We start from the raw sequence: 14608 nt of genomic DNA, 5'->3' as shown, positions 1-14608 counted from the left end.
CTTATGTACAGTGCTTGCGGCAACTGATGAGCTGGATAAGGTCGCACGGGCTTAATTAATATTGTTTTGTGCAGTGCCTTAGTGTCCGCACGGTTACAACTTGGCCAGTGTTCGGCCTCGCTTGCGTGGCTGCTCCCCGTTAAGGTTAAGCTATGCATTGCGGTTGTGGCCCTGAGAGCGTATAGCGCGTCTGGGCAACAGTAGCTTATTGTTTGAATGTGGTGGTGACTGATCTTGGCCAACATTTAGTATAGTAAGTTTTAAAAGCCTTGTTACTAAGCCCTGTTAGCCTATTGTTTGAATGTAGTAATCATGTGCTTGGCCAGTATAAAGACTTTTTTTTTTTTAGATAGTACGATTTCAAAGACTTGTTGCTACAGCCGGGCCCTGTTAGCTTAATTTAGTTATCATGCGCTTGCACACAAAGTTCAAGTTGTAAGAACCTTGTTGCCAAAAATTGACTGTTTCGCATGCCCTTTGTGTTTGATGGTTAAAGCCTTCCCTAGTACTGAAGCTGCCTACCGCCTTTTCTTCTGTGTTATTTATAGTCATCGCGGGGTTAAGTAGTTGGGCTTCGGGCATGGGCCACGCCCATTAGAACTAAACACGGCCGATAAAAAAATTTAACTATTCATCGGAAGCCTAAGCTTTTAAGACCGCTGCTAAGTTTGCGCAAAGTTACTTCCACGACGAAGGTAGTGACTGTGGTTTGCTTCAGGGATTCTGCCGTAGCGTGTTGCACGTTTGGCCTGGCTCACCACAGGTCTTCCTGGGACGTCGGCCAACATCAAGAGATCCATCAGGACCGAGACGGCGTTCGCTTCCTGTCATCACACAGCGGGCGACGAGTGTTGAACATCCAAGAGAGCTGGATTTTTAATTGTCGAAACCCATTTAAACACTTAATTCCATTCCAACCTCGACACTTAATAATCCAGCCCTCCAGTCCTACGATATCGGGAACAACATAAAATTAGTTGTGGCAAAAATACACGGAATTAAAGGCAACATAACTGGTATCAGCAACAATTATAAGCATTTGTCGACTTCTGAAAAAACTGGAAAATTCGCACCTTAACAAAACTGTTATAAAAATTAAATTTTAATGTATTTCATTACAACACCTTAATAATGTCAGTAAGGTCTAGTAGTCATCCAAAAACTGAAATGCCTAAACATACCTATCTAGCTGAAAACTCATTTTTTGAAAAACTGTATCTATTGCACTTATCGAGTTTTGAAAATACGCTCAATTCATATACTGAAATAAACAGTTGGAATTCCGTCGTAAGTTGCATTAAGTATTTTTTTATTTATGGTAGTGCCTAATTTGACATTGTTTATTCTCAAACCATCCGTCTTCATAAGTAATTGAAATACAGTGAAGTGTGCATGTATGGAACAGCCACGGCAGATAGTTTAACTTAGTCCTAGGCAAGTTACAGCAAACATTAACTACTCGAAACATGCATACTTGACTGTATATCAGTTACTTACGAAGATGGCTAGTTTGAGAACAGGCACAATGTCCGAAACTAGTCACCACCAATAAATAGAGGATACTTCTTACTGCAATGTATGACGGAATCCAACCATTTATTTTAATAAAGAAAAAGTTGCGGCCCAATTTCACCTACAGCATGTTTGAAGCCCGTCAAAATTTGTTAGCTGCATTTTGTAAATAGCAATATATGGCCTACATTTACAATAACTAGTTTTTTTTTCAGACTCGTTGTGTCGTCTCGGTGGGAACCGCACCTAATTGATACAGCAGTTGTCCATCCTCTCCGCTTTGCGCAGTCAGTTCTAACACATCCTGGCGTCTCCTGATACCGCAGACAAGCACGTGGGTGAAAAATATCTCCAGACATTCTGGCGCGCAACACCTTCGGCGACTTGGTCGCAACATGATTTACAATCCTTCTACGGCGTGCTTCTAACTAAATGAATGAAATAAAAGTAAATAAGACATAAGTTGGCGTCGGTCATACAATATTGTGTGACTGACGCGCCTTAATGTCTAATGTAGTCATATCATAAAGAAGCTATTGATCGTTATCTGTCCACTGAAAGTGAATGTGAATTCTACCAGCCCCACATCAATGTTTTTGAAAACGGATTTTCGCCCTCTCCCAATTCGTGACTACAACAGTACACTCCACAATTCACACGAGACTATACTGGATATATACTTAAGGTACATCACTCTTTATCCGGATACTGGATATCAACACGAGTCAGACAGCATCTGTTGTTGGTGGCTGATCAACAGCAAGGGATCTCTCAGCGTCTAGTCTCTTCTAGTAGCATTTATTTTTCGCTAAAACAGAAAAAGTTTGTCAACGAGTAGAGTATTAGAGACGAGAACAAGCTCAAATTGATAGTGTGTGCAAAGATTTATGTCCTTTTCAAAGAAACCATTCTGGCATTTGCCTTGATCGCTTTGCGAAGGCCAAGGAAAACCTGAATATGAATCGCAGGGCGCGCATTTGAGTCCCACTCGTCCGATTGTGAGTTAAGCGTCTTGATCACGAGTACTTGCTGCGTTTCCCGAATAGGCGGTAGTGTTGATAGTGTCAGAGCCAGCTTCACCCCACCTGCTTAGTCTTTCCGCGCCAGACCATCGGCTCTGAGTAAACCCACCTGGCCACAGGCGAGTCCTCCCACCAGAAGATCGCCGTCAGTGGGGCAGAACGCCAGTGAGTGCACTTCATGCGGGCTCTCCAGCCGTAACTTGGGCGTGAACCTGCACACACATACACAACGGGATACTTATTGTACCCCACCTCCTGTGAATTAATACTAAAAATTCTGCCTTACATCGAATTCCAAACTGTTTCCTAGAACATTTTACAGCATTGGAGCAACATTTTTTACATGAAATTTATTACTCTTGCAAACCATAGTTTAGAGCTGTAATTTTACATGTCGTCGAAACACATTTGGTACATCACTAGCCATTAAAATTGCAACGCTGTACATAGAAAACACACACATACACACGGGATGTTTAAAAAAATATTCTTAAAAAATTTAGGGTCATGTTCCTTACACCAAAACAAGAAAAAAATTCATATACATATGTCCGTAAATTATTCGTTTTCGAGTTATTAATGAAAGCTGATGTTCAGCGGCTGTCCAGGTACAACACAACTACTTCACTTATTGTTGTGTTGGCAGGGAGACTTGTTCACATTCATCAGTCGTCTGTCTTCAACGTGTGCGTTGCGTAGATGTACTACAGGTAGTGAGTTAACTGAAAGTGTTCAGTTTAAACCTGGCGGTATATTCATCCCGTGAGCAGGAAGACATGATTTTTGTGTACGGTTGCGCGAATGGTAATGGACACGAGCCAGCACGGTTATATAAGACGGCGTTTGCAGGCCGCACCTTTAGTGCTGTATTTCACCGCGTTACCGCGACACGATCCGTAACAACAGACTATTGATCGAGTAAGTCCTCATGTTGCTCGTCGCTTGGCCGGCCGTTGTGGCCGAGCGGTTCTAGGTGCTTCAGTCTGGAACCGCGCTACCGCTACGGTCGCGGGTTTGAATCCTGCCTCGGGCATGGATGTGTGTGATGTCCTTAGGTTAGTTAGGTTTAAGTAGTTCTAAGTTCTAGGGGACTGATGACCTCAGCAGTTAAGTCCCGTAGTGCTCAGAGCCATTTGAGCCATTTCGTTCGCTTGATAAGGAAGAGCACATTCTGCAGGCTATCGAAAAAGGGCCAGTTATCAGCACAAGACAAGTGGCTCTGGCATGTGGTACATCTCCAAGTTCAGCGTGGAGGATACTTCATGTGTAAGTCATATATGCGTATCATCTTCAACGTGTGCAGGATCTTACGGTTGCCTACCATCTACCACGGGAGAACTTTTGCCGACGGTTTGTTGCACAAACTGCTAATCTGTTGTTCGTCTCTTCGGTTTTGTTTACAAGTGTGGTGACGTGTGGAAGAGAGAGAATAAGAAATTTGCACAACCAGCACATAACAACCAATCGAAATACTCATGCTACAGCACAGGCTATATGTCAGCATCAGTTTAACGCTTGAGCTGGAATTGTATTGTAGGGCCATTGTTTTCCCAATAAGTATTATGTGTGCCATCTTTATTAAGACTTTATTTAGAACACCCCTCCCCCGAAGCCCTACTAGACGATACGCTCTCCCCCCCCCTCCCCAATACCTTTCATGACAGATGAATACGTAAAGGAGGACCTGTTCCACGGCTTGCACGTACCCCCGACCTCAGTCCTCTGAATATTTATCTCTGGGGACACCTTAAACAATTGGTCTATGCAGAATACCATCCGGATGCGGAAATTCTTCATAAACGTGTCCTTAAGCCTGCGAAACTATTCGAAACGGTCAGGGAGTATTTGGAATTGTGCAACAGACAATGAGTCCACAAGTGCAGTCATCTTTAGAAGCAAGAGGGAGAGATTTAGAGCATTTATTGCGTATTTGTGTGTTGGTCAATTCCGAATATCTTAAATGTAAACTTCCATTGCTAAGTCCAAAACGAAGGATTTTCAGACTGTTGTTTATACCACCTTTTTTTCTTGTTTTGGTGTTAGGAACCAGTCATAAAAGTTTGTAAAAGTACTTTTGAAACACCTTGTGTACTGGGGTCATTCAAAATGAATCGAGCCAGAGGCTGTAAAATAAAAACCGCTGAAGGGACCGTAATCCCTTTGCCTGAGGAAGAACATACGGTCCTTTCAAGAGCGTCGAGGCCACAAACTCGCCTCTAGAGGGACAAGGGCGCACAGTCGCACACCGACGTGACGACAGAGAGAACACGTGCACGCGTCGACGGTCCACTGCACCCGCTCCCGCTGAAAACAGAGAAATGGAGGCTTAAAAAAACATGCAAAGGGTTTTAGTGCGTTTCCTTAAAGCTGAAGGAGTGCAGGGAACGTACATTCATTGAAGTATGGCACAAGTGTACGAAGAGCACTGAATGTCCGTTGTAATTACGATGCTCAGTGCGACCTGCGGGGCAATGGCTGGCACGGTAACTCACTGGTCTTCGATAATGTGGTCACCTACATGCCAAACAATGGTATCGGTAATGCAGTGTGGCTTTCCAGATGGAGCGTCATCGGCCAACGCTAACCGTCCTTCCTTGAATCGTTTGTGCCGCGGCCTGACCCTGCAACGAACATGCAGTGCTCGTCGTACACTTGTGCCATTCTTTGATGAATTTCCGTTCTCCGCAACCCTTCCGGTGTCAGAAAATGCACAACATCCCTTTGATCTACCAATTCTCCTTTTTTTAGCATGACTGAGTGCAGTGGACAGTTGACGCGCGCACGTGGTCGCTTTGACGTGACATAGATGGGGAACACTGAAGAATAGGATACAACCCGTCGGCTTTGAGAAATGACGTCAGAAGTTACCATAGATGATGCGTTGCAAGGATTTAAAAGCATAGACGAATGTTGACAAACACACGATGTAGAACAGAGAAAACAGACCGTGGACATGTATCATGTACATCCATGTTTCGAACGTAATGTGACTTGTATCGCTTTGTTCACAGTAGAAAACCCTAGTACAAAGCTATATACGTTACATTGGCATGGAGTGCCTAAGTTCATATATAAATATATATGTATATATATATATATTAATTTTACGTATGTGGTCTTTTTTCGCCGTCGCTAGCACTAGTATCGCTGAACAATAGGATACTAGTACTAGCGAAGGCAAAACAGGCGACAAACGTCAAATTTGTATCGTGTACTTCAGCTGACCCTGATGTCCTACCTATCATCCACAAACTGCTTGCCGGCCGAAGTGGCCGTGCGGTTCTAGACGCTGTAGTCTGGAACCGCGAGACCGCTACGGTCGCAGGTTCGAATCCTGCCTCGGGCATGGATGTGTGTGATGTCCTTAGGCTAGTTAGGTTTAACTAGTTCTAAGTTCTAGGGGACTAATGACCTCAGAAGTTGAGTCCCATAGCGCTCAGAACCATTTGAACCATTTTTTGAACAAACTGCTTTCCGCGAAGTGCTTCCTTCATTGGCTCAAACAGATGGAATTTGGAAGGTGCAAAATCCAGGGTGTAGGGTGGATGAGGAAGAAAAGTCCAATTAACTCTTGTGAACGCCTCTCAGGTGCGCAGACTTCGTGAGGCCTTGCATTCTCACGGACAACGCAGAAGAGTCAGCTGTGTGCAGCCGCAAGCGCTTATGAACATCAGCGATGCTCTGGTTTTCCACCAAAAGGAACTCAATGGCAGCTCTCTGATTGGAACTCACCTCCGTTACAGACGCTATTTTGAACGCTGCGCATAACTTATCGAACTTCATGTAAGTATAGAGGCTGACGCGGTAAAATTCCGCGGTGTCCCACAACAAATTCAGCATTTTTTTAATACAAACGGGCCGAGCAAAAACTCTGTTGCATTACTTATTGAACGCCCCTCGTAGTTGACATCTGTTTCCTTCGGTCTATTGATAAGCTTCATGTTACGGAGCTGTAATTAATATTTTTTCGGATTTAGGTCATAGACATTTTGAGTCACTTATGAAGTTTGTATCAAGGAGGCGCAAGTGGCATTCAGGTTGGTTGTTGGTTGGTTGGGTTGAGTATTAAAGGGACCAAACTGCAAAGGTCATCGGTCCCTTGTTTCATAAACACACAGAGCACAGTGAAACCAGCCATTAGTCATTCGAAGCACAAGATAAAAATTCCAAGGGAAGAAAATCCCCAAGGTCAATAATAAAGAAACATGGAAAACGGAGCACAGCAATAAAAACAACAAAGAGAAGAAAGACAGAAAGAATTAAAACTGTACAGCAGAGGATCGTGGCTGGCTGCTCACGAAAATAATAGGATGAGCCAGCCACTCTGCAACACGTTAAAACCTCCAGCCTAAAAGAATAGGAGGGAGTCGAATTAAAACACAAAACTAAGTAAAAGATACAGCTCAAAAGAGGGTGATGTAATAAAATTAAACGGACCTATAAAAGCCGCTTGCGCGAATAAAACTTAAAACCCGATCTGCCATAGAGAAATTGTCACCTAAAAGAGATGATAAATCACCCTGGAGATTAAATGCACGCCTGAGAGCGGTTAAAAGGGGACATTCCAACAACATATAGGCCACCGTCATGGTTGCACCACAGCGACAATGAGGGGGGTCCTCTCGACGCAGCAGATGACCCTGCGTCAGCCAAGAGTGACCAATGCGGAGCCGACAGAGAATAACAGAATCCCTGCGAGAGGCCCGCATGGAGGAACCCCACACAGTCGTAGTCTCCTTTACTCGCCGCAACTTGTTGGGTACAGACAGAGTGCGCCATTCGTCTGCCCACATCCCGAAGACCCGACGGCGTAACACCGATCGGAGATCAGTGGCCGGGAGGCCGATCTCCAACGGCAGTTTGCGGGTGGCTTCTTTAGCTAACTTGTCGGCGTGTTCGTTTCCCACTATCCCAACCTGTCCCGGGGTCCATATGAACACCACTGAACGTCCACGCTGTGCAAGAGGATGAACGGACTCCTGGATGGAAACAACAATGGGATGGCGTGGGTAGCACTGGTCAAGAGCCTGCAGACTACTGAGAGAGTCACTGCAAATGACAAAAGACTCTCCAGTGCTGGTACGAATGTGCTCAAGGGCACGAAAAATGGCTGTTAGCTCTGCGGTGTAAACACTGCAGCCGTCCGGCAAGGAGCGCTGGTCTACATAGTCCGCATGAGCATAAGCGTACCCCACACGGCCATCAACCATCGAGCCATCTGTATAGATAGCCTCCGCAGGAAAACAGTTTTGAAGCAAGACCCGATTTACAACAGATTAAATTTTGCACATTTGCTTGTGGCAATAACGAAGTTGGAAGCTTTATTGTAGAGTCTGAAAATTTTTTATAATCATTCCATGGATCAGTGGAGGTTGCAGCAAGAGATTAGCTGATCAAGCATGATACTGAGTTTATGAAGTTGACCAAAAAAAAAAAATTGTGACCCGGATTCGAAAGATTTTCAGCTTGATCTGATGATGGTGACTTATGGCGGAGGGCTTTAAACAACAAGATTATCAGCGCCATTGCGTTAATGATATACCGATGAAAATGGTGAAAATCTATGGTAAAAGTTCAATAAACCCGAAAATCGAGTTTCATACCCCCACAAAAATAGCAAGGCAACAACAGTATGGTGAGCTTCAGAAAAGCCCATAGTAAAATGCCAACGAGACACAACAGAATAACTACATAAAATCATGGATAAAACACCTGTAAAGTCAGGGTTAAAAGAGGGGCAAATAACTGCGGCTGGATGGCTACTTATAAATTATACGTGACCCAGCCATTCGGTGACAGATTAAGATCTCACACCCAATATTTTGGAAAGTATTCCGGACACCACACAAAATCTCAAAATAAGAACAACACTCACCTCGTTATCAATTAAAATAGATGACCAATCTTGTGGAAGGTCCAGTTCAAACCTCAGGTCGTCACCTAAAACATACTCAGTTAAAATATGTCGTATTGACAGCTGTGTCCAGTATCTCTGACATACTGGAGCCTCATCGCGGTGTAAGAGCAAGCCATACGTCAATGGACAATGTCCCAAAAATGGTTCAAATGGCTCTGAGCACTATGGGACTTAACATCTGAGGTCATCAGTCCCCTAGAACTTAGAACTACTTAAACCTAACTAACCTAAGGACAACACACACATCCATGCCCGAGGCAGGATTCGAGCCCGCGACCGTAGCAGTCATGCGGTTCCGGACTGAAGCGCCTAGAACCGCTCGGCCACCGCGGCCGGCACAATGTCCCACTCTAAGCCGTGTGATAGCTAGTTCTTCAGACCGTCGAGGGTGGAAGGAGGTAAACCACGGTCAAACTGAAGTTTTTGTGGAACATAGTTTATTATACCTCACTTCTAGCCACTGATATTCCCACCAACATACGGCCTTCCTGGTCACAAATGAAGTGACAGCCGGCAGGGGGACTGAACAGCGTGCAGGAGGAGGAAGGGAGCAAGCTTCCGGGGCAGCCGCATCAGCGAGTTTGTTTCCCTGAATCTTGTGTGCCCTGGAACCCAGGAGAAAATTATTCCCTTGTTTTGCCTTTGCAGTATAAGGAGAGCGTCCTGCACTTGTTGCACCATCCGATGTGCTGGGTACATCTGTCCAATATCGAGAAGGGCAGTTAGAGAGTCTGAGCATATGAGGAATTTATTAACATGATGCCGTCTCATCTGCTCCATTGTCCTTAGGATTACAAACAATTCCGCGTAATAAATTGAAAACTGTTCTGGGAGTCCTATCTTGAGGAAAATGTCGGGAACAACCGAGAAAATCTCCCTGCTTAGAACTATCCCCGTAGACAGAAATAAAATCTGGGTGGCTATGTAGAATATCTTTAAATTTAATTTTAAAAATATAGTCCGGGGTACAGTGTTTCCTGTAAGCAGTTAGTTCTAAAAGCAGTCTGGATCTCGGTAGTAGCCAGGGGGATGCCCTACTTCACCCCTGGCTTTGGACCTTAAGATCTCCCACCTGTAATAACTCAAGGTTTTCCCTTGCACGGAAACCAAATGGCCTTGTTGCTTGTGGCCGATGACTGAACAGCTGTTGCAGTGGGGGCTGTAGAATGTAGCTGGATGTTGACGATGCAGGAACGGACAGTTCTCTATATGCTTGACATACCACGAGAAGAGGACATCGAATATACAATGGAGGCTCACCAGCCTCTGCACACAAGCTGACAGCGGGGCTCATGCGATAGGGCCTGGCTGACAGCCTAATACTCTCGTGATGAACCGCATCCAGTATTTTGAGGTATGAAGGCCTTGCTGACCCATAAATCTGGCATATGTATTCAAGCCGGGATCGCACAAAGGCTTTATAAAGTTGGAGTGATATACCCTGTCGGCTCCAAAAGAGCTATGACTGACACGTTTAAGGATGTTTAAGGCCCTGAAGCATCTCAGAGTCAGTTCTTTAAGGTGTGGCAGCCATGTTAACTTCTCATCAAAAGTAAGGCCCAGATACTTCACCTTTTCCTTAAAAGAGAGGATTCGGTGTCCCCCAGTTTTAAAATGGGTAAAGTAAACAGACAGAGGAAACGATTAAAATCGACACAACCTCGTCAGTTGCAATTGTCGAGTAGCTGTCGCGAGGCTGGAGGATACGCAGAAGATGTAGAAGTCGTCCACAAACGGGGAATATAGTAAAAGACGTCGCACTGTGGACGTAATACTGTTTATTACAATGGCAAATGCTGTGATAATGAAAACACTCCCTTGAGGGACACCATTTACCTAATTAAAACGGTGAGACAGGACATTTCCAAGCTTGTATCGAACATATCTGTCCGAGAGTCGTCTTTATAACCATCTTATCTCAAATAACATACTGTCAAAGTCACAGTTTGGATTTCTAAAAGGTTCTGATATTGAGAAGGCTATCTTCACTTACAGTGAAAATGTGCTTAATTCATTAGACAAAAAATTGCAGGCAACTGGTATATTTTGTGATCTGTCAAAGGCATTTGACTGTGTAAATCACAATATCCTTTTAAGTAAACTAGAATATTATAGTGTAACAGGAAATGCTGCAAAATGGTTCAAATCTTATATCTCTGGCAGGAAACAAAGGGTGTTATTAGGAAAGAGACATGTATCAAGCTATCAGGCATCATCCAACTGGGAACTAATTACATGTCGGGTCCCACAAGGTTCCATTTTGGGGCCCTTACTTTTCCTTGTGTATATCAATGACCTTTCATCAGTAACATTACCAGATGCCAAGTTTGTTTTGTTTGCCGATGATACAAACATTGCAATAAATAGCAAATCAAGTGTAGTCTTAGAAAGATCAGCCAATAAAATATTTGTGGACATTAATCACTGGTTCCTAGCCAATTATTTGTCACTAAACTTTGAAAAAACACACTACATGCAGTTCAGAACTTGTAAGGGGTGTCCCAAGAGTATATGTCTAACATACGATGACAAGAAGATAGAAGAAGTGGACAGTGTTAAATTCTTGGGATTACAGCTTGATAATAAATTCAACTGGGAGGAGCACACCACAGAACTGCTGAAGCGTCTTAACAAATCTCTGTTTGCAATGCGAATTTTGTCAGACATAGGGGATATAAAAATGAAAAAGCTGGCATACTATGCTTACTTTCATTCCATAATGTCATATGGGATTATTTTTTGGGGTAATTCATCAAGCCAAGCTAAAGTAAGAATTATATGTGGTGTGAACTCAAGAACATCCTGCAGAAGCCTGTTTAGGGAACTAGGGATACTAACTACAGCTTCCCAATATATTTATTCCTTAATGAAATTTGTCATTACAAATATATCACTTTTTCAAACCAACAGCTCAATTCATGGAATCAATACTAGAAATAAGAATAATCTTCACAAGGATTTAAAGTCACTTAGTCTTGTACAAAAGGTGTGCATTATTCAGGAACACACATTTTCAATAACTTGCCAGCAGCCATAAAAAGCTTAACAACCAATGAAATTCAGTTTAAGAGAAGCCTAAAGGATTTATTGGTGGCCAACTCCTTCTACTACATTGATGAATTTCTTAGTAAAACCAACTGATTTGTGTATAAGTACAACATAACTTCTGCACAATTTCAGTGCAGTAATGTGTTCACTGAAAATGTGTGTGTGTGTGTGTGTGTGTGTGTGTGTGTGTGTGTGTGTGTCGGTGTGTGTGTGTGTGTGTGTCGGTGTGTGTGTGTGTGTGTGTCGGTGTGTGTGTGTGTGTGTGTGTGTGTGTGTGTGTGTGTGTCGGTGTGTGTGTGTGTGTGTGTGTGTGTGTATTACCTTATAAATAAATAAAAAACTTTTTTATTTTAAATTCAGTGCATTAGTATTTGTAAAATGACTCTTAGTGTTCATTAAAAAATGACGATCATTCCACTTGGGACCTGTGGAATGGTACATTAGCTTATTTGTTTTAGTTGTAAATATTTGTCATGTATTGTTGTTTTTCTGACATGTTCCACATCCTGGAGGACCTCCTCACTACGGATCAATTGGAATGAAAGTAAATCTAATCTAATCTAAAAAAGAGAAAGGACCGTATGAAGGTGGGTAGACATCCACAGAATCCCCTGCTGACAGAGCTGCGACAAAATACTGTATTATGCTTCCAGGTAGTATCGTAAGCTTTTTCCAAATTGAAGAAAATGCCGATAAGGTGTTGCTTGTGAAGGAAATGGTTCAAATGTCTCTTAGCACTATGCGACTTAACTTCTGAGGTCATCAGTCGCCTAGAACTTAGAACTAATTAAACCTAACTAACCTAAGGACATCACACACATCCATGCCCGAGGCAGGATTCGAACCTGCGACCGTAGCGGTCGCTCGGTTCCAGACTGTAGCGCCTAGAATCGCACGACCACTCCGGCCAGCTGCGAAGGAAAGCTTGTTGAATTGCTATGTTGTGCAGGTCAGCTTATGGAACTTGGAGTTATATCTCCTGAACTCACACTGGAAGTGACTGAGCAGGGACCTGGTTTCGAGGACCCACACTAGGCGCCAATTGACCATATGCTCCACTGTCTTTCCTACGCAGCTTGTTAGGTTAAAAATACGATAATTACAGGAGTCTGTCGGATCCTTCCCTGGTTTTAAAATTATGATCAAAAGAGATTCTTTCCATGAGTTGAGGAAGTCGCCTGTCATTCAAGTTTCATTAAAGAGCTGAAGGAGGACCTCCTTAGACCGCCGGTCCAACTGTTTCAACTTGCTATAAGTTATCAGGTCGTTTCAAGAGGTCCTATCATAAGCTACTGACAACGCAGAATCTAGCTCCCACAGAGAGAGAGACTGGTTGTATTCCTCCATGTTGGTGGAACAGAAATCAGAAGCAGCCTTCTCCTGTGTCTCCCGATATCGACAGACAGTAGGATCCTGGCTAGAATCGGCTGTAAGAGACTTATATCATTCAACCATTGTCTGAGCTATGTCTCTTGGCGATGTCACGAGAGACTCCTGTATTTGTACAGCCGCTATCGGCGGTCGAGAGTTGCACCTTGAGATCCTCATCCTCATCCTTCGCAAACTTTAATTGCAGATGTGGACCTGTTGATGAGGTTCAGGAACTCTTGCCATGACCTCAGTTTACTCTCCCGAATTATTCGCCTCGCCTTTGCACGTGCCATTCGGAAGTTTGCAGGATTCTTATCTGTAGGGCACCGATTGAATCTGCACTTAGCCGCCCTCCTGCGTCTGATTGCAGACCGACGCTCAACATTCCACCAAGAGACAGGTCGCCTCCTAGTCCTTTCTGTTGACTTTGGGATGGATGCATCGGTGACATGGTGAATCACATCTGTAGTGTTATTCACCCAATTCTGGACGCTGCCACACTGCTCGAAAACAGCTAACTGCCTATAAAGCATCCAGTTAGCCTTTTTGAACAACCATCTCGGTGGCTTCCTTTCGGGTTCTGCTTCGTCAGGCAGATGGATCTAGATAGGGTAGTGATCGATACCATGAAGGCTGTATTTATTTCCTTTATATTCCTTTTTGGCTTCTGTGTAGGGGATATGCTTGGTCACTTTTATTTCCTGAATTTTCTGTTCCTTTGCAAAAACAGGCAGTCTCGGCTCCAGACTGGATGGCTCCTAGAGCAATTAATGCAGACTGCTGGAGATGGACAGTCATTACCAGCATCATGGGCTACCTTCCCACGGGTCACTTTGCGTCTGCACCGCAGCATTGTATAGCATTTGAAGCAGCGGATAGGGTTGGGTACATAGAGCCTAACCCAATGTCGGAGGAAACCCGCCAAGATGTGTTCAGGTAGCGTCGGAGAATTGAAGTTCACAATGAAGGAGGCAGTCTTCTCAATTCCTCCATTATTCTTAAGCGTCCTTTGCTCCACATCTACTATCGCCTATGATGACCATTCTTGTTTGAATTCGGTAATGTGATGTCCATAATGTCACGGCAGGCGATCACACCTTCGCTGGAGTTAAGGAAGTTATGCCACTCATTAATGATGTCATAATGACCCAATTTTTGTGACTTCCTGACTAGTTAATCTATAGATCTTATAATTAAATGTTTCCCTGAGACATTTAAGTCTCTTCGTTATCTACTATAATAATCGAAGCAGAAGAAATGAATTAAAATTTGTGGCATTGCTGGGACTCGCACTCAGGTCTTCTTGTTCGCTAGGTAGAAATGCTAACCATTAAACCACCACAACACAATGGTCAACAGGCTGCACGAACTACTCAAGTAGAGTGCCCTCCTCAACACAAACTTCATTTCATATCTTCAGCTTATTTTCCCTTACATTATCACTACTGCCAGGGCTCTCCGGTATTGGAACAGCACCCCAGCGTTGGACGTAATGGGGAAGTCCTGTACCATAGATGATCTTATCGTAGATAACGGAGAAACTTAAATGTCTCAGGGAAAAATGTAATTATAAGATCTGTAAGATCACCTATATTCCACTACGTCCAACGCTGGTATGCTATTCCAATACCGGAGAGCCCTGGCAGTAGTGACAATGTAAGGGAAAATTAGCTGAAGATATGAACTGATGTTTGTGTTGGAGAGGGCACTCAACTTCGGTAGCTCGTGCAGCAATGTT

At 43.7% G+C, this 14608-nt stretch overlaps 1 protein-coding gene across 1 annotated transcript in view; it reads right to left on the bottom strand.

Annotated features, from left to right (window-relative positions):
• Positions 1–14608, bottom strand: part of LOC126185830 (dynein axonemal intermediate chain 3-like) — a 181476-nt gene that overhangs the window by 88248 nt on the left and 78620 nt on the right. Inside the window, exon 2 of the mRNA XM_049928164.1 lies at positions 2644–2746. Coding sequence (XP_049784121.1) covers positions 2644–2746 — 103 coding nt within the window. The remainder of the gene's footprint in view (positions 1–2643; positions 2747–14608) is intronic.

The sequence above is a fragment of the Schistocerca cancellata genome, chromosome 1 (genome assembly GCF_023864275.1).
Source record: "Schistocerca cancellata isolate TAMUIC-IGC-003103 chromosome 1, iqSchCanc2.1, whole genome shotgun sequence".
NCBI lineage: Eukaryota > Metazoa > Arthropoda > Insecta > Orthoptera > Acrididae > Schistocerca > Schistocerca cancellata.
This window is presented reverse-complemented; position numbering and strand designations above follow the sequence as displayed.